This window comes from Hakea prostrata, chromosome 1 (assembly GCF_041222555.1).
Source record: "Hakea prostrata isolate BN-2017 chromosome 1, UWA_Hpros_2, whole genome shotgun sequence".
In the NCBI taxonomy this organism is placed as follows: domain Eukaryota; kingdom Viridiplantae; phylum Streptophyta; class Magnoliopsida; order Proteales; family Proteaceae; genus Hakea; species Hakea prostrata.
Window position 1 is genome coordinate 20,930,266 of NC_142600.1, and position 20,329 is coordinate 20,950,594.

At 40.0% G+C, this 20,329-nt stretch overlaps 1 protein-coding gene and 1 pseudogene across 2 annotated transcripts in view; both read right to left on the reverse strand.

The window, feature by feature from the left end:
* NFXL2 (NF-X1-type zinc finger protein NFXL2) overlaps nt 1-6,552 on the reverse strand; it is a 45,263-nt gene extending 38,711 nt beyond the window's left edge. Inside the window, exons 1-3 of the mRNA XM_089169192.1 lie at nt 5,324-6,552; nt 5,110-5,223; nt 4,969-5,024 (exon numbers count right to left, since the gene is read on the reverse strand). Of these exons, the coding sequence (XP_089025318.1) occupies nt 4,969-5,024; nt 5,110-5,223; nt 5,324-6,469 (1,316 nt within the window). The 5' untranslated portion in view covers nt 6,470-6,552. The remainder of the gene's footprint in view (nt 1-4,968; nt 5,025-5,109; nt 5,224-5,323) is intronic.
* A 2,551-nt stretch (nt 6,553-9,103) lies between these two features.
* LOC149028201 (phosphoinositide phospholipase C 2-like) lies at nt 9,104-19,836 on the reverse strand (annotated as a pseudogene). Its single transcript, XR_016175644.1, has 9 exons — nt 19,330-19,836; nt 15,155-15,351; nt 14,180-14,315; nt 13,834-14,079; nt 13,569-13,761; nt 12,785-12,902; nt 11,480-11,632; nt 11,308-11,394; nt 9,104-10,092 (listed from the first exon to the last, which is right to left on the reverse strand). The product of XR_016175644.1 is annotated as a phosphoinositide phospholipase C 2-like (transcript).
* Between the last annotated feature and the right edge of the window lie 493 nt (nt 19,837-20,329).

Below are 20,329 nucleotides of genomic sequence, written 5' to 3' on the forward strand. Positions count from 1 at the left end.
ACTACTTCATTAACGAAGGATTTAGAGTAACTCTCCTTTCAAATTCCACCATCTTATTCTAGGATAGTTTACCTTGGACCTTTTATGTGTTCTTGGGACTAAGCACATATCCAAGACCACAAGTCTATGTTGTGGAGTTAAGCTTTCCCCCGATATCACCTTGCAATCCTTGCACAACAATCTATCAGTCCTTCTAGTTAGGAAGAAATCTATTTGGCTTCTATGCTGTCCACTTTTGAAAGTAATTAAATGCTCATCTCTCTTTTTGAAGTAAGTATTTATAATAGATAGATCAAAAGCAGTAGCAAAATCCAAAATTGAAATCCCATCGTCATTCCTTTCTCCAAAACCATAACCTCCATGAACACTCTCATATCCTCTTTGATCTTTTCCAATATGTCCATTTAAATCACCTCCTATGATAATCTTTTCTCCTTGACGAATTCCTTGCAGTAACCCACCCATATTTTCCCAAAATTCTAACTTTAGACTTTCATCTAGTCCTACTTGAGGTGCATATGCACAAATTATATTTACGAACTCTTTCTCCATTACAAGCTTGATAGCAATAATCCTATCACCCACTTTTATAACATCCACCACATCATTTTTTAAATCTTTATCCACTATTATACCCACTCCATTTTTATTTGTTTTATCCCCAGTATACCAAAGTTTAAAGTCATCCAACTCTTTGGCTTTTTTACCCCTCCATCTAGTCTCTTGAATGCAAGCTACATTAATCCTTCTTCTCCTCATAACATCTATCAATTCTAAGCTCTTATCAGTTAGAGATCCTATGTTCCAAGATGCCAATCTAATCATACGCTTATGGACTAGCTTCTTTACCCACACTCGTCCACGGCGCGGGAACCCTTGCCTACTTATCACCGCATCCGGGCGCCGATGCGACGCGTCGCTTACAGGGGACGCCCTAGCTAACCCTTGCCCACTTATCACTACACCCGGGCCATAGTGTAGCGCATCGCTTCTTTTGTCGGGGAACGCCCTAGCATAGCTTTTATCATATAAGGTCGAATCCATGAAAAAAGGTTTGGCTAGATTTTTTCCGGTGCCGGCTGCCGACCTGACGCACCAACCCTCCTCCTTTACCCGGGCTTGGGACCGGCAGCAAAACACTGGCGGAGGGCAAGTTTCATGGATTGCCTAGGCAGTCGCAAATAGAGGGGCCGACAAGTTTCTCAAGATCCAAGTCCAATCATGAGCAAACCCATGTGAGCATCTCGAGCGGGGCCAAATGGAAGCAAGGGCTCTGTCCCAAAGGGGACGGGAAAAAGGGTAGGTGAAAAAAAGATTGTCAATGTCCTCTGAACCACTCCAACATAGGGTGCAGCTAAGGTTGACAGGGATATGGCGGCTAATGAGGAATGATTGGATAGGGAAAGCATGGTTGAGGGCTCTCCAAAGGGTGAGGGTGTGACAGGGAATGTGACCTTTGAACCAAACTAAATGAGACCAGGGGGTTGGGGGATGAGGGGAGCGGAGAAGGTTCCAGGCAAGGGATGTGGTGAAGGATTTGGAGGGCAATGGGGACCAACTGGTAGTATCTCGGGGACAGGTTATGGGTGGGGGGAGAGCATTTCAAACATGTGTAAGGCTAGGGTGGGGGAGAGGGGGCCAAGTTCCATTGGGGAGGAAGATGTCAAGGGTGATTGATTTGGGGATGCGGGTCTCATAGACAGTAAGGGTGAAGAGAATGCCCAACAGATGCCAGTGGTTTAGCTAGAAAAGGGTGGAGGATCCATGCGAGATTTGGATAGAGATGGCGGAGAGGGCACGGGGGTGAAGGAGGAGGATCTTCTTTTAGATCCAGGAAGGATTAAAGGGGCAAGAAACTGTCCAAATGGAGTAATGTTTGAGAAGGTAAGAATAGACCCAAGAAACCCAAATAGAGTCGTGCTTGGAGGCAATTTTCCAAATGAGCTTAAGGAGGCAGGCCAAGTTAACGTCAAGAATGCGACGGATACCCAGGCCACCCTTAAATTTGGTTCGGCAAACCGCGGCCCAAGAGATGGAATGAAGGAATCTAGAGGCTTCTTAACCTTTCCAAAGGAAAGCACAGACGAGTGACTCCATGGACTGGATAATGGATTTGGGAATAGAAAAGATACCATTCCAATAAAGATAAGAAGATTGGAGGACAGATTGAATAAGCACCACTCTCCCAGCAAAGGATAAAAAGCTTTCCTATCCTCCAATAAAGATAAGAAGATTGGAGGACAAATTGAATAAGCACCACTCTCCCAGCCTCTCTAGTTTTGTCATACTTCTTACAAGGATCCCATATCTACTCTTAGAATTCTAGTTGGACTCTTCTAAAGTGAGATATGAAGATTCCTTGTGTGAGTAAGAGTCTTTAGTCAAGTAGGAGTTTTAGTTTGTCTTGCAAGTTAGATCCTAGTTTATTTCTTTTCTAAAGTTGAGTCGTATTGTGAATTCCTTCTTAAAAGCTATAAATAAGCCTCTCTAGATTGTAAAAGGCAGATTATGACTAATGAAATAAAGCTGAGATTGAAGGAGCAAGAGTGGGAACTCGTGGGTTCCTATGGAGGGGAGACTTGCAGCAGCCATTGAATAAAGAATTTCTGCAGAATTTTGAAATTCCAGCTTCCTTCTTCCTCTCCAAGTACAAGACAGCTCCCACTCCGAGCCTACCCTTCCTCTCTCATCTCTCCAAATCTGCAAGCTTCCTTCCCCCATGAGAATCATCCCTCCCCTTCCCCCTAAACTTTGTGGCGGCATTCCTTCACTTACCCATATCCTTTTTTCATTTTCCAGAATTTTTTCTGGAATTTTTGAACTTTTTCTTAGACCTAAAATTCAAGGTCAGATCTACAAGAATCTAACCAGTAGATCTGCCCCAAACGTTAGGATCATCATTCCCCTGTCCCTGGTGATCTTCCCTCAATCTGACTAACCTAAATCCTAGAAAATTCTGCAATTCATCTTCTCCACCAGAAACTCTAAAATTACAAATTCCTAATTCTCTTCAACCATTCATCCAAACTCTACGCCCTTCTAGAATTAACTCCACTCAACCCCAATAGACACTTGACCCTAACCCCAACCCTAGAAACCCTAATTTTTCAAGATCCTAGACTTGAATTCAGTTCTGAAACTAAAATTACAGCAAGGTTTCAGACTTGGTTCCTAGCTGAACCTAATCCTACCCTTTCCCAACCCTAGAACCCTTTAAGTAGCCAATTTCCTTCAACCATAGGGTGTTCTAAAGTAAACCCTAGAGGACTGCTGATTCTCTTGAAGGGATCCTGGGGTGGACCTAGATCTAGGGCTTTTCCTCAATCGATTAAAAAATAGATCCTGGTTCACATCAAGAGGCCTTGTCTTCGATGTGGTGGAGATGGAGTGGTCCAATGAGGTTGAATTCTCAGACACAGCTGCTTCAACGATATTTTTCAAAATGAATCCTAGGAAATATCACTGGGTTGTTAGTCATAAGGCTAGACACTAATTGGTAATTTGATCATCAATTCCCACAATACAAAGGTAGCAAAAATGGAGCTATATATAAAAATATTGAGTCTGTATTCTTCCCATCAGTCAGCGGGTATACATAGCTTTGCACATTAAGTCCTATTGGAACTGTGACTCAAAATTGACTGCACATAGGACTTTAACCTTAGGACTCAATTAGGACTACCCATAAGACTAACCAGACTAATCATGGGCAGTTTGCATGACTTGATAAACAGAAAATGAAATGTAACTGAATAAAGGACTTGAAAGGACAGATATGTCCCTAACTTAAGTCAGCAGTATTTGCACGCCACTGCCTAACTGAAACTGCTAACGCTGCTGAAAAAACAAAAAAAAAAGACAGAAAGAAGATGGTCTGAAAAAAAAAATTACTCAATAAGTCGAAATGCTGCTAGGCAGCAAGCCTAGGGCTTCACTTGGGCTTCCAAATGTGGATATAGGCCTTTGGACCTGAATCAGCTATATGTGAAACTCTAACATAAAGGACCCAGGTTTAGGAAGGAAAGAATTATAAACAAGAATATTGATGAAATTCAGAAGTATCCCAAGCACTGGAAACTAGTTATAAACCACAGGCTTTTAAGAAGCAGGCTCTACCATTATAGAATATCAGGATCATCAAGAGATGATGCCTATTATGGGGAATTGGGGATCAATCAAGAATATAAAATTTGGTAGGTTTGTCTCTAAAAGAACCTTACAGGTCATTTCCAAAGATCCATAAAGGAGAAGCATTACAGCAATGAATGAGGGCAATTGACCGTGAATTTATATAAACAAAGCATAAAATCCCTCCACCAAGTACCCTCATACAGACATACACTGTGCCTTGTGCTGTAGAGCATGGACGTCAATAGGAAATGGCAAAATGAAGGTTCGTCAAACTTTAAAGTTCAAGATCCAAGATGATTAAAATGCATAAAATTGAATGTTATCATATGATAGTTATGGGTGAAAAATGCATGAATTCTTGTTTTCTTTTTCCAGTTTTTTCGTTCTGTATTATATACTTCGGTTTAGAGAGGCTATGTTAGTCGTCAAGAGATGGAGGGAAAAGAAAAAGAGGTTCATAGAACAAACGTTGTCATGGTTGTACAACTTTTTGTGAATAAAAATAAAACTGATATTTTCTTTTCCATTTACAACCACGCATCAAGATAATTTGTCTGTCTATTCTTTTCTTTTCACTATTCAAGACCCCATTTTCTTTTCTTTTCTTTTCTATCAATCTATTTCCAACCAAAAACAGCATAAAGGAGAAATTTTAAGAGTCACTAGCTGGGTGGATTGAATCTTATCAATGAAGTCAGTTAAAAAAAATAAAAAATTAAAGGCTACACAGAACTCAAATTCATGGATGATTGGAAGCTAATGCTAATGCAAGACCAAAAAGGAACCTTGATTCATATATGGAACCACGTAAAAGCAAAATAGACTGGTGAAAAGTACCTATGGCATGGAGAAGGGCACTTATGGTTGTTGCATCGCAGCTTCCTGCCACAAATCTGAAAATTTGAAATCTTAGGTTCATTTCAATGTGCTTCGAACACATTATCAAAAGATGAACCTTGAGAAAATCAAGACATAAACCTCTGAACAAGGTGGGCAGTCCCCATCACAGCAACGACGCCTGCAAGCATGGCGCCCACAATCCCGTACTCTCTGACATTTCCTTTCACAAGCCAAATCTTGATAGCAGGGTACCTAAACTAGATTCAGTCTAATGTCGTGCATTTTAAACCGAAACAGACCATATTCCCAACATAAATAACATGACTAAGAGAAAGAAAATGTCAATCCACACCTCTTTCTTCAAGCTCCCGCACCGGCAAGATTTAATGGTAACCGATCTGCATGTCTCAAGGCAGGGGCCGCGGTGACACCTCTCAGGACATCTATGATGACCACAGCCCAGCATCTTACCGCAGGTTGAACCGCACGTTGGAGCTGCAACATCACAAGCCATCCCTTCGTAAACTTTCTTCCCACAGGGACACGTTCTCTTCCCCTGGAGAGGGCATGCTCCACAAGGACCCGAGTGACATCCCTCACTACAGAAATGCTTCCCACACCCTAGCAACTTCTCACAAGGATTCCCACACCTAAAATTTCTCTGGAAGCACTCCCTCTCCTCCTCCGTCTTCCCACACCTGCATAGATAGATCCCTCTCGCCCGACAAGGAGGGCACGAACCCTCATGGCAAACCTCAGAGCACCTGTGAATCCCACAATCGAGATTGTTCGAGCATATGCCACCACACGAAAAATTCTTGAATCCACATCGCCGAACATCTTCGACAGCCCCGCAAAAGCAACGGCTCTTTACGAGTTTCGGACACGAAGGGCAAGGACCCGGGTGACACAACAGTAAGCATTCATGGCCGCAATTGTACTTGAGAGGCCTACCACATACCTCACCGCACGAATGCGGCAGGATCCAAGGATCGCAAGGGGGATTCTCTAATTTACCACAGAAACAAAAATATGCTTTGGGAATTTGGGATTTAGTGTACTCTACCCTGCATTTAGGGCAATTCCAAAGAGAGGATTCAAAGGCATTGGCTGCAGCTAAAGGGAAGTGTTCACGAGAGAGACGAGTGAGGGCACGTTCCGCTGCGAGATCGGAAGCTTGACGAGCCCAGCTTTGGATGCAGATGAGGTGAAAGACGGCGAAACAGCCAGAGCTGCATGACCATGTGGGATGCGAAAGCTTGATTCTCTCGAGGCAGATTAGACAGGAGAGTGCTCCGGAGCGAGAAGAGTTGAGAAATGCTTGGATCTTGGAGAGATCAGCCGAAGAACGACCGGTGATCTGGAGATAGGATTTGAAGATAGTATCCGAGAGATCGGTGTGACTGATCTCGTCGGCACCCTTGACACTGTTGTCAGAATCAGCATCGGAGTCCGACGATGGTGGCTCCGGCAACACGCGTTGCTTCGTCGACGCCATCAAGGAATTGCTTTGTCTGTACAAATTAATTTCATACGATAGAGAGAGAGGAGCTCCCCGCCGAAAATTATATTTGTAATTCACGCGACCGGCCGAATAGTTAACGGTTCTGTGGAAGCTAAGGGCAGTTTCGGCATTCAAGAAACATGAGGAGAATTTAGAACCGTCGATTCACTTTACACAAAACTAGGCGGGACCCGTTCGACAACTCCGTTCCCCTGCCCTGCTCTTTTTTTTGTTGTTCATTTCTTTGCAACTCTTTTTGTCTTCATGGACTTCTTAAAAATGTTTTCTGAAAGCAGAGAGATGTGTTGCGAGCTCGAAGTTTCGCATTCGTACTGCGCAACTAAATGGTTGAAGAAATTAGGGACGTCGTTGGGATTGAAATGGTCAAGATACTGAGGAGTGCACCATGGAAGCCTTTTAAGGTGAAGATGATTTAAGCAAGGTCATGGTTTTGGTAATGTTGGAAGCTGGTTCAATTTCAAATGGTACGTAAACCTTAGCCAAAGCTTATATAAGCCTGCTCATATCCGAAGCAGATCCGTAGCTTCCTATTTGTTTGTTAAGAAAATTATCTACGTTCTGAAGTCAGTATTGATAGTTAAAAGGCCTCTACTAAGCAATGGGTGCAAAAGACATTCACATCCAAGATGAATTCTGGAAATAAGATAAAGAAAGGGTGAGGAAGGAAAAAGGGGCTCGTTTTGCAAGAGGATAGGCCAAAGAGGAAGAGAAGGAGAAGGCAGTTTCGTCGGTTGAGCTATAACAAGTATGACGGAGGTCACGGAGCAGAGAGGGCTGAAAAGCTCAATGTACGGTGACACCAAGAAGAACCAAATAAGGTGAAAGCAGAATTCAATCTCTTGCTTTTTTTCACTCCGAGATTTTTATTTTTGGAAAAGGTAGCTGCTTTATATGATAAATTATATGGGATTTACATCACACTGTAAAGTCTGAAGTAATTCTTCCCAATTCCCATTGGCATCACTCCACTTTAGGTTGGAGAGTTCCATTGGGAGTCCTTCAGGTAAAAATGAACTTCATGGCTGACCCGAAGGAAGCCAGCCAAGAAGTCCGCACTTATGTTAACTTCACCCCGAAAACTCTTTAATTATATTGCTCCTTGGAGGCCCCGGAGCAATCCCCTTGCCTTTTTCTCTACCCTGTCTCTTACACCACCAAAATTTATTCCCGAATACAAGTGAGAGAAACCCAACTGCCTTCCAATCAAAAGGATTAAGCCCCCAGCCCAACACCAAAAAAAAAAAAAAAAATGTTAAATTTGAACAATCCCCATTTGGTGTATTGGAGGGAATGTCCCAGATAGAAACCTGAAACAAAGGTAAGATCAGATTGTGTAGAAGAGGAAGTATCAATAAGATCAAATAGACCAAATTCATAAGAACAACTACAGATTTGGGTGAGAGATTTCAAAGTGTAGCTTTATTCTGTGTTGGTCACAAATAAAGTACCAGAATGAGACATTAGTGAAAAGAGATCTGAATTTACCAAATTGAGAATTCTTAGACCAAACTTCTATATGGACAACACCTCCGAAACCCAAATTCTTTTGGTAAAATAGCATGCCAGAAATAATGTCAATTAGACTCAATCTCTTGTTTACAAGTATAACATAACAAATCCTCATGCAAGTTTTTTTTTTTTTTCCCACAACACTTTGTAGGTAACCCATTAGAAAAACAATCTCCTGAAATTTGTTAACTTTGAATTCACAGTTTCCTAAAGAAACGCCTTGACTTGTAGCAAACTAGCTGCATATTGTTTCATGTGCCACCCTCACCGATAGTTCTTAAGGCAACAAGTCTTGTTGATAAAATTTAGTGTAACAATAGGTAGACAAGTGAATCAGTATCATGCATACTTAACAGAGTCATTCTAGTAATAGCCAAAGAAATAGAACTAGGAAACAAACTGTAAATAAGAATAACAATCGATTGAGATCCCAATAAAAATACAAAACTATGCACATTCTTCCTATTGCATGAGATAGGGGTGAATCCACTGAAGAGGTCAAGGGGCTAGTTCAATATTGGTCTCTACCAATGGCACTACACACATAAATTTCTTCAAATTGGGGATGACAGTAATACTGTTCCAACTCCAGTAACCATGCCTGGGGAACTGGGTATCAGCTGATACCTAAGGGGAAGTATTTAGCTCTTAGGACAAAGCCCTAACCTTATCACTTTGTTGAAAGATGCCAAGCTGACTTGATCATCAATATAGCATTATGATGACACATTGATCAGAGATGCCAAACCTTGCCCACCCCAGAAAAATTCCTTGCTGTGCTTTGGTCTTCATTTCGGAGAGGGGTTTGAAACAATCGCTTCCTTCTTTAGAGTTCAACTATGGGGATGACACATGTTTTCCCAAGGAATAAGATAAACCTTCTTCCCACTAACCTCCATCCTAAAAATTAGAATAGAGTCAAACTTTGAACAGACACTCAAAGGGAATCGAAAACAAACTAGACATTCAGTACAAACAACAGGGTGTTTTTTTTGTTGGGGGGGGGGGGGGGGGGGACTGTAGACAGCATTAAGTGAATCTGTATTTATGTTGATTGGCTTTCCAAGCAGGCTATTTATGTTGAACCCTTGACACTCAAGTTCCTTGTTAGATCAAAGATTAAGAAGTTTAATGCCTAAGTAGAGGAAATTAATAGACGTCCCTTTGACACCCATCAAACTACACAATGATTCCTAATCTCAATAGAGACATTTTGACCAACCAGTCCCATGTTTATTATAAGTTTATTTCCTGCTATAGATAAATAATAAAATGGTTTAAAATGGATTTAACTATAAAAACATCATCAATACTAATAAGACGAAAAAGAAATGTTTCATCTGCAAAACATAGATGGGAGGTTTCTAGCTCCACCTGGCTAACTTAATGGGCATTAGGCAAGGATGTTCTTTGGGTCCTAATATCTTCATTAGACCATCGAGGGCTGCTCATGCCTTGAAAAGGAAAAGGTAAACAGAAGCAAAACAACGGCTGCCATTTTTATAGAGTATGATATAGAGGAATCAAATGACCATAAGATCAGACCACATAGTGTTAAATCTTTAGCAGTCAAAAAAATGCCTCTAGTATGGCTCCATAATAATCCTCACAGGTCTTTAGAGCATCCAACTTAATAGCTAGAATGACAACGAAATTCTTTTATTAACATAACACCTGCTAAGTAATAGTGCAAACAGGGAACTTTATGATGAATGTACAATACACACACAGCAATAGCATGGTCATGAGATCATCAAGCGAGATACCCAGCCACTAGAAACATTAGATAGATCTCAAGCAAAGTCAAAACGCATAAGAAGCTTTACATTGTTGTACGTCTTCCCCATGCTATCATGAAGCGGGACTGCTCGGATCCCTGTCCTCAATTCTGACACAGGCAAACATGTCTGGCCCCCAAAGTCATCTTTCTCAGACATGTCATACTCATGAACTTCAATCCGTAGCAAAGCTAGCTCTGGAACAGTCAATGGGAATTCAAACTCTTCATCCCATATTGGTGTCCAGTCGTCCTGAACTTTTCTTGTTTGCTCCATTCTTGTATCGGCTGGGACCCCACCAATTCCAACCTGCAGTCAGATGATTAGCCACCTATTGTCTTCCATGTTTATCTTCAAAGACGAAGCTAGGTTGACAGTTCTTTCAAGTGAAAACTTTAACTACTTGAGGGAACCACCATAGTATTAGTATATAGCACATGATATTGTTTTCTAGTCAAGAAGATTGAGCTTATCTCAGGCATTTACAGTCACTTACCTTTTACCGGAGGTTTTCTGACAACGTTAAGGAATGTGATGGAGTAATCAGTCAAGACTTTCATTTTATCTTGGGCACAAAATATATCTTATTTGAAACCCTACAGATAGGGGATGCATCCAAATCATTTGCCGTATATTACCTTTGCAGGCTGTGCTGCCATGGTACAATTGAGAAATGGTTTGAGTTTCTCTCAAACCCAATACTGGGCAGAACAAATTGCCAAAATGTCAAAGAATGTTACAGTCCCTTTTCTTCTAGAGATAAAGCATGCTTTGAGTTAGCACTCATAATCGTAGACAAGGCCTAATCATGTGACAGCACTTGGCTGCTGTCCTCTCAGGGATGCCAAAGACATAGGGCAATGATAGTACTTTATAACATGCACAAGCTGAAACATAGAATGGGAGTACATGATGGAAAACAAACTAAGTAGATCCACCACCAAAGCCTTCTTTAAGGATCAATTACTTTCAAAACCACTGCTAATAATGCCTAGCCTCCTTCCTGGAAGAAAAGTATTGTCTCTGCCAGTAATGATCCAGCTTAGAATATGTCACTAAAAACTTACTGATGAAACCAAACAAATAACTCAGCAACCAAGATCAGAACCATGTAAACATTAGATAAATAAATCAAGAAATACATAAAACCCTGTCACCGCCAAATACTAACTTGGTAATGAAAACGAGAAAGCAAAGTGAGAAATTTGTGGTGAAGATTGAGAAAAGGATCAGAGCACAGGATACAGGACAATGATGAAAACCTAATCCTGTTTAAAGGACCCAAAGAATAAGATCATAATGTAAGTTAGAATGGATAACGGTATGTTTGGTGTTTTTTTTTTCTTTCCCTCCTCCCTCTCTCTCTCTCAGTTGGGGTGAGTGTAAGGGGGTTTTGGTGTTATAAGAAATATACATTTCAAATACTAGATGGGAGGTCATGAAGAAAGAAAAGAACAGGCATGATGGTGATAGTGTTTGCACTATCGTCAAGTTTTTAGCCAAAACCGCTTAACATGGTCTTACCTTGGTATAGAAGTCTGGAGGTGAATATATATCAAAATGTGTACGATGAAAATCCAAATTCCATCCTTCTCCCATGTACACTTTAACCTGTTGGGCAACAACCCTTAAATCAGGTCAGTTCAGATGAAGAATATAAAGGAACAAAATCAAATGCTCAAGCAAGTTTCCTGACCTTCAAGGTTTTTTTAATTGGCAATCGTACTTTAGGATCAAAGATCTTGTGATCTGGATCAGCTTTCAATAGAAAATCTGGTTTTTTCACATAACCACACCCTCCATTGGCTCTAAACATTCCATGCATCAACCAGAGTGACCTGCCGTATCCCTGTCATGGAAAACCCACATATTTGTAAGCACACATGGGCTAAATTATAAAGAAACACAACCATTTATCCTGGCTGAAAGTAATAAAGATGAAGAATAAACAAAGATCCTCTTATTTCAATCCAGGAGATTGATGTCCATTTCCCTTTTTTTTCCTTTCTTGGAGGGGGTTTATTGAAACTCAACTTACCAGCCCAGTGTAATTTTTATTTTTATTTTTTTACGGGGGTAGTATGCAGAACTTAAACAAAGTTTTATGGTAGGATGTAATTCTCATGTAAGCCTTCAAACATTTGTCAAATTAAGCCAACGCAACAGTTTTACAGACTTTTAACTCTTTCTGGAAGATTTAATCTAAGAATCTGCAAAAATCCGCAAATCTCCTCTCAATCTATCCCAGAAGTTTGAATTACAAAAGTTCGTTAGTTTTGAACAAATATGAAGGAGGCTAGCAATTTTGACTCGAAGTTCAGTATTTTTCTGTGAAGAAATGTAGCATTTCAACCACTTTGACTGAATTTCAATAAATTTCATTTATAGCTTATTTCAACAAAATACTGTATTCTTTATAGCTCCCGTGTAATTTTCATTTTGAGGCCCAGGAACTGAGAATATTTTATTGGAATTCCGAAGCTTGATTAGATGTTTCTGATTCTCATTAAACTCCTAAACACTGAGTGTGTCCCTCATTTTTTTGGTGTGGCAATGTCAAGATACAATGAAACTGATCATTGGCAGTAATATAATCTTGAATTGTGATAAGTGTGAAAAGAAAATTAGTCAGTACAAAGAAAAAAAGTGAAGATTAATTTGACAAGCAGAAATGAACTTGAAAGCAAAAACAACTGACACAGGAAATTATATTATGCAATACCATTTGGAACACTTCATACATTTAGTGGTTCCCAATATATAAGCATAACATTATCTCAGGAGATTAGCCAGGAATGAACCTTAGGAGTTTGCATACCAATATCAATAGCATCGCATCAAAAGTAGAACTAAAAATAGTAGAAAAAGGATAATTTTGTATCATCTTGAGATTGGAGAATCAAACTAAAAAAGAACTGCTGGGATAAGGAGATTTTGAAATCATTTATGCAATAGCAACAAAAGATCATGGTGAAGATTATGTGAGTTAAGAAAATCCAACCTGCATATTAAGAGCCACCATTTGAGCCCCATACATCCACCCAATTAGTGGATTGTAATTTGATGAATCAACACGTAAAATCTTCGGGTATATTCTAAGCAGATTCCGCTGGGTGAACCTAGAACAGGCCAATCACTGCAATGCTTAAGTTGCATAAGCATAAAAACTGCATCCATATCAGTTTGACAATGATTTGCAATGAAAATCAAACAAAACCAAGAGTCCAAGACCCAATGTAGCAAACTGGTAAGGGTAGACCATGAGGTAACAACAGCATAATAGTACACTGCACATGCATGCAAGGAGATGGCAACATTGACCTGAAGAAGTTCCACCTAGTGTACTAGATCAGAAGATGGTAACCGTGTGTATGATGACTCACATCCATGAACCATTAGCAATGGTTATCTTAACAATCAAAAAGAATGTGTTGGACATAACAATCAGAAGTAATTGGGTCAATTGCTAATCTTTGGGATCCCTGGACCTGCAGAACACCACCAACCAACTGTGGTTCTGGTAGAACATTAGAAATCTGTTAGCTATTTCATAATATCCTCGGACAGTATCCACAATTGTGGTGTCTTATTGTTCAAAATACTCATACACAGTTTCTTTTCACTGTCGCAAACATGAAAATGCAAACTAGATCTAACTGAAAATAGGTGTGGCAAAATTTTGCCTAGCAATCACAGTTGCATGAGTTACTGGGAAATTTTGAACCGCAGGAGCATGAGCACACAGAAAAAATCTAACTGAAAATCAGTCTTGCAGAAATTTTTACCTGATGATCTCAGCTCCATGAGTTTTGGTTGCCTTCTCAAATTCTTGTTCACTCAAGCTAAGACGTCTAACTTCATTTGGGTCCACGCTTAGCCAGGCACTAAATACTCAGGTGCTGCAATTTGCTGCGACTTGGTATCTTCGTCGTCAAGATCTCCTCCATCCATATGCTCTTCTCCATCGTCTGTCTCATCCTGCAGGCATGTACTGGAAACCTATTAAGTGAATCAGCATAGCAATAAAACAAACTCTGTTTCTCCAAACACCTTATCAATAGCTTCAAGAGGAGATTTCAGGTCCAGAACATCCTTCCCCCAAACATCTTCTTCAGCTTTATCCTTCCCCTTCTGCGATTCATTTTCTTTTTCCTTCACAATCTTACTTTCGAGGTATTCTTTTGGTGGTTTTGTAGAAATAATAAGTCGTTTCATCAGTGATGCTGGTGAAGGGAATTCTCTCAGCCGTTCTGGCCCAGACATATACAACAAATCGCCAAATGTTTCTTTGACCATCTACAAGGAAGGAAAATAATATGTTAATTTATATTCAGCCATATGATAGTAACTGAAGATCATGATTCAACCGTGATCCACAGATAACAACAGCTTTTACCTCAGCTACTTTTGCTTGAAGATCTGGAGTAAGGTGATCTTCTAGAGTTAATACAACTGGATGTGAAGATGCGGAAAATGCATGCTTCTTGATAGACATCAAACATGTGATGAGTTCAACAGGAGGTGTCAGAGTCCTGTATGCATAGAACAGTTTATAAACATAAACAAAGAGAAAACAATACAAAATATTCAAAAATGAGTAAACAGTAGTTCTGCAAAAAAGCAGAGATTGTTAAACTGAATTTATAAGAGATGAACGCTTCAGTAATTAGTAAGAATCGCATGGAGAAAATTCTCACACCATTGACCTATTTAATGCATCATCTTGAAAAATTATGCCATACTGTTCGACATCATGCTCTCTACGGGAGAAGAAAGAGGGACAAACAGCCATCTGTGTGCACTTGCTGAGCAGTTCTGTGTATCAAACAGACCTCCCTTCTGACCATGAATCAATTGTTTGAGTCCAGCATAGACACCAAAAGAGAGATACCTTTTCAAAATTCTGTTGGTTAAATTCTAACTGATCTCTGAATGGGTATTGACCTGTCAAGGTTGCAGGTGTATGTACTATAAAAAAGAGCATGCCCAATGCACAAGTTCGCACCAGTACTGGGGTGTCTGGAGAGGATCATAATGTCCACAGCCTTACCCCTGCTTCATGGAGAGACTGTTTCTGAAATTAGAGTAGCTTTGTTTGAAAGACTTGTTAAATAATATGCAAATAAGTGAGATGGTCTACTGACATTGATCTTTCAGACATAAAAGGTGATGTTGTTTTAAGTTTGATATAAATGCTTAGATAGCTTGTTTCAAATGCAGATGCAAAGGAGACAGTAACAGCTGAAGCTTAAAAGTGTAGAAGGAAGATTTATTTGCTGAAACAGAATGGAAAACTATCCAACTGAACTTAAAAAGCTTTAGTTCAGAAGAGTAGCTCAGAGAGAGATTGGGCTCCAGATTGAATCCTTACCTTCCATGACGAACATCAATGTTATCCTTTTTGGAGTTTGGCCACATATCCAGCTCAATTACCCTTACACCTCTATTTAGTGCATTGATAATAGGAACATCACTAGAACTGCTGCTAAACTGATTCCCAGTTACATAGGAATTATGCCCTGTATATATAAAATAATGAGATATCGGAGCCGTCATATCATGATGCACCTGCAATAGAATACTGTCAGCAACAAAAAAGCCAGAAGACCCTTGTTAAAGCCATTTCCTTTAACTAGTAAATCTACATTTCACATATAAATAAAAGTTGTTTAGTGCATTGAGGTTATGCATGGTTACCTACCATAAGCATGACTTTTAAGTGTTAATCACAAGCTCCAAAAGTCTAGGACATAATAGCATTGACTAGTGAAGTTGATCGCAAATATTAAGAAAGGAAAAGAGATGAAAATATTTAAAGCAGGGCAGAGTTATTTCTTACCCATGATTTTTTTGATTCATGGGTCCCATGGGTACTACATCCAAATATTTAGTTCTCTCAGAGATATTTCTTTTTTTTTTATTATTTCCTTCAAGAATTTAGCTATACTTAAATATTTGGCCATTCGTGTGTGAATTCGTTCATTTGGCACTAACTATAAGAAGCAGTTAGAATTTGTTTTCACAAAATTTTAACATCATTATGCTTTCAGATTTCCCATAAATACAGATCATTTTTAGATTTCAGCCCTTTCTGCACACATACAAATAGATACTTTCCAATAATTGCAGCAAGAAAAGGACGGGAAAATAGAATAACTGCACTCTTACAAATGTAAATTAATCAAATAAGTTTTAGGGATAGGTAATTCTATTTCCTTTTGGTTTGATCCTTGGATAACTTTGATTAATAACCTTTCTTTTTCTGTTTGACAAGAAGAAAGAGAGAAGAGAAGAGGAGAGGGAGAAGGGGAAAGGAAATATATAGAAGCAGGGGAAGAGAGGCTCATAACAAAAAATCAAAGCAACCACTCCAGATATTGAGGTTTCTGTCATTGGGCTTAACAACCATTCTTTATCATGCTTTTTTGGCATAGATTCCAATGCCTCTTTGTTGCAGATTGCTCCAGAGAAACTCTGGACTGATTCTTACATTCATTTCGCTGTTCCTTCTGCTCCACATAATTTCATTTATAGGGCAGGGACTTGTAATAATAATTATCAGCAAATATGTTGATTGTCTCAGTCTTGAGTTTTTTTCTACTAAACTAGCAGCTAGGGCTTTGCAGTAGGAGCTAGGCTTGGCTTCTCTTTCCAATGCCTCTTTCTTACATTCTTTTGCTCTATGTCTCTTGGGCTGTTCATTCTATTAAGGATTTGGATTTTGAGTCTCATAAATGGTTGTTTTGGGTGTTTTATGTTACATGTTTTTCTTTTATATATGGGACATGTGGAACTCTGTTTTCCATGGAAGCATCAACTAACCTATTGATGCTCACTTTCTTTGAGTCTGGTGTGTGCATGCACAAACTGATCCTTCCCTATTGTTCCCAAGTTGACATTGAGAGGGGGATGAATCAGGATCTTCAATCTAATCATTGAATTGGTTTGCACAAACACTTGTACCTACAGTGCATGCACGCAAGCTTACACGTTTCAGCCAGACTCCAAGGCTCTACTAAATGTATACACCCTTTTGGTTCAAACTCAAACCTGATTACTTTGTTTCTATCACAGATCCCAATATTTGTGATTTTGTGGTCATTCGAATTGGGACACAAGATATGGGGATAAAACTTGATAGTCACAATTTGGATATCATATGGAAATGTCTACATAAATTGACAAATTTGCCACAAACTTCCTTACAACATCCAGTCATTGAGCTTTCCAATGCAAATATACAAATAGAGCACAAGATATATGTGGTCCAATAACTTGCCTACATCCATAGAGTAATGGAGTGAACTTCAGTGTTGCACATTTAATGCATAGCACCTGCTATCGCTGGTAATTGAGATCAAATCTTGATTATGCATTTCGCAGGTGGTGAAAACCAAAATAGACAGTCAAGATTGAAATCACAACTGTTGTGCATTAAATGTGCAGCACTGAAGTTGAACCCCAGAGCAATACCCCACCCAAGGTATTGTATTTATTCAATATATGACCCCACCCAAGGTTTTGTATTTACTCAATATATGAAGCATATTCAACTTCACTTACAATGCAAGTGATGCAATACCTGCTTTCACCTAAGCACCCACTCAAGCTTGGGCACCTACCCCACTTTTAATTAAGCATCCACTTAATTGAATTATAACGTTATAAACCAAAGCAAGATGCCTACAATCAAATAGACTGCATGCAAAACAAACAGTATGTATACAAAAGCCTGCCCTTTACATGCATGCAAAGCTCAATCAAATCCATTCGCTCCAAGCTATGAACATGATAAGGACTCCTGAGTTTAGGGATTACCCCATGTAGCCTCCTCTGATAGACTTCGCTGAGATCTCCAGGTGTCACAAGAATCTTCAACTAATATTTCAAGTGTTTAGGGGCATCATCAAAAACCCTCTCTCTCTTCTTCTTCAAAGAAGCCTTATCCTATATACATTGCATATTTCTTATTTTATTATAAGCCTCACCAGGGCATTAATTTTCAATGCTTCCAAAAGTATCTTTTAACGGACAGTAACAATATTTGATGCATTTCACAAAGACTAAGGTGCTTCAACTCAAGAAATCTGCAATTTTCAAAATAAATTTTTTGTTTTCTCTCTTAGAGGATGGAGCTCTCCTTGCTGGAAAACCTGCAACTTGAATCACTCGAATCCAAGCTCGAATGAGGAAGTTACACCCATTTCAAGTTCAACCATCCATATGCTCCTGGGATCTCAATGGAAGTGCACACATGCCCAAGTTCTCATGGAATCATAGGGATAAATACATGCTCAAAGCACCAATAGGAAAAATCTAATACCAATTTTGAATGTCTAGTTCAATGAGATGCATAGAATCGGAATATTCTACAAAATGTTTTTTTTTTTTTTTTTTTTTTGGTCTCTTTTTTTTTTTTTTTTTTGGTTGGGATGGTTTTTTTTTTTTTTTTCCGCCGGGGGGGGGCCCCCCCCCCCCCCCCCCCCCCCCCCCCCCCCCCCCCCCCCCCCCCCCCCCCCCCCCCCCTATTCTACAAAATGTGACCACATGGCATTGTCTAATTAGCCCATACACCAGTCCTTTGATGCTCTCATCCGACCATAAGGCTCGAAATTAAGGGTGTTAATATGATACCAAAACTGAAAACCAACCGTATAAAACCATACAATATCAAATGGTTTTAAAAAATGGTAATATGATTTTTAATAAAATAATTTCTAATTCAATACAATACAATATTTACTTCGGGTGTCAATGCAAGGTTGGTAGGGTGATTAGATCATAAGAGGTCATGGGTTCGACGACAAGCATTCCCTGAGGATGTAATCAAGACGCGAGCAAGTTGGACTGGATGAACATATTTATGTTTGCTACCAACAGTGACACCTCTACCAATGGACCAACATTCCTAAGATATGGAAGAAAAATTTTGGGCGAATCAAACATGTATGGTCTCAAGCAAGGAGGAGATCATTGCATGGCTTCTTGGATATGAGACTTTATAAGTTTGGTGCACCAATCAAGTAGTGCTTGAGCTTCTTGAAACCCCGAGGCCTTCCGGCGCAGGGCCCACCGACCACTAACTAAGGGTGCATGGCCGCCCCATCGGGGAAAAATGAAACGATTGTCCAAAAGGAAAAGAATCAAAAAACAAACCCCACCAACCACAAAAGTAAACAGAACGTGATAAAGAAGTACAGATCAAATATATGAGGTGATCCAACATAGGACTGAACTAAAAAGGGAGCCGTACGCACCGTGAAACGTGCCGAACCTGGGTCAGTGGCCGCTATCTGTAGTGCCTTTTCACCGACCACTATAACCTTAAATTAGCCTTATCGAGTATTGAATGGTTGGAGTAAGAAACGAAAAGGGAAAAATGAATCTCCTATCCAAGCCAAGAAAAGAAAATGGATGGTTGGAGTGGCTTAGATCCTTTCATTAGAGGATCCAAGATTCCCAGTCGCTTTGAATAATACTTTATAAAGCAGACATCTCTAAGTTATTTACGTAGGGAGGAGAGAGAGAGAGAGAGAGTAATAGTACCCCAAGGGAAGGCGAGAGTGGTGGATTAAGGTCTCCAAAGAGATAGCGGAAGAAAGCTTCGAGATCGAGGCCTTTACGGTGGAAGATGTTGAGGTGCTTAAATTCTTTCATGGTGTCGATTATGGCTTGAGCGTTCTCCTTGGTGGCCTCACCTTCTCCCTGAACCTCCACGAGGAATCTTTGCAGATGATCAGCGCTCATTGTACCATTCTCAGAGTAACGTTCGAAGAGGGACTTGATCTCCGCAGGAGCTTCGGCTACTCTGATTCTGTACCTTCGCCGGAAGCAGAGGCAGATCCTATAAGTCTGCTTCGACATCTTTCATATGCCAGAGAGAGAGAGAGAGAGAGAGAGTGAATCGTAGTATGCAAGTACAGCAGGCACAGCAGCTGAGAGTGGAGCAGCAGTGCCGTTCTGTTGCAGAATGGAAGCGCATACAAAGACAAGGTCGGATTGGGTCTCAGCTCTCAGGTGAGGACCACGTTAAGACACTTGTTTCTTCTTCATCGGCCAATAATTGGCAATATCGCATACAATAGTGAAAACGATTATTAAAAGCAACATGTCAAAAGCCACCTACCATCCTGTTGTTCTCGAAGTCGTAGGAATGGGACCCTGTGAGTCTGTGACGGTCGCATCTGACACTATGACATCAGAGGTGAACAAACGGACAGACAGGATCAAACAACTCATCTACATTGTCTCTCTCTCAAGATGATGACGATGTCTATAAATAAATCTATTCCACTTTGATTAAAATTCAGTGGCCTGCGCTTGATTTGTTTCTGACATTATCTTGTTGGAATTGCAGAGTTGGATAAGTTATTTATTATTCTTTTTTCATTTTCAGTTGCAGTATTTGCTGAAGTGGCTTTCAGTGATCTGTGGCCTCTGACCCAAAGGAAGAAAAGATGCGCCGACTTTTTCTACATCATTTCAAGATTTTTTGTAGCGATGATCTGTGGCCTCCGACCCAAAAGAAAAAAAGATATGCCAACTT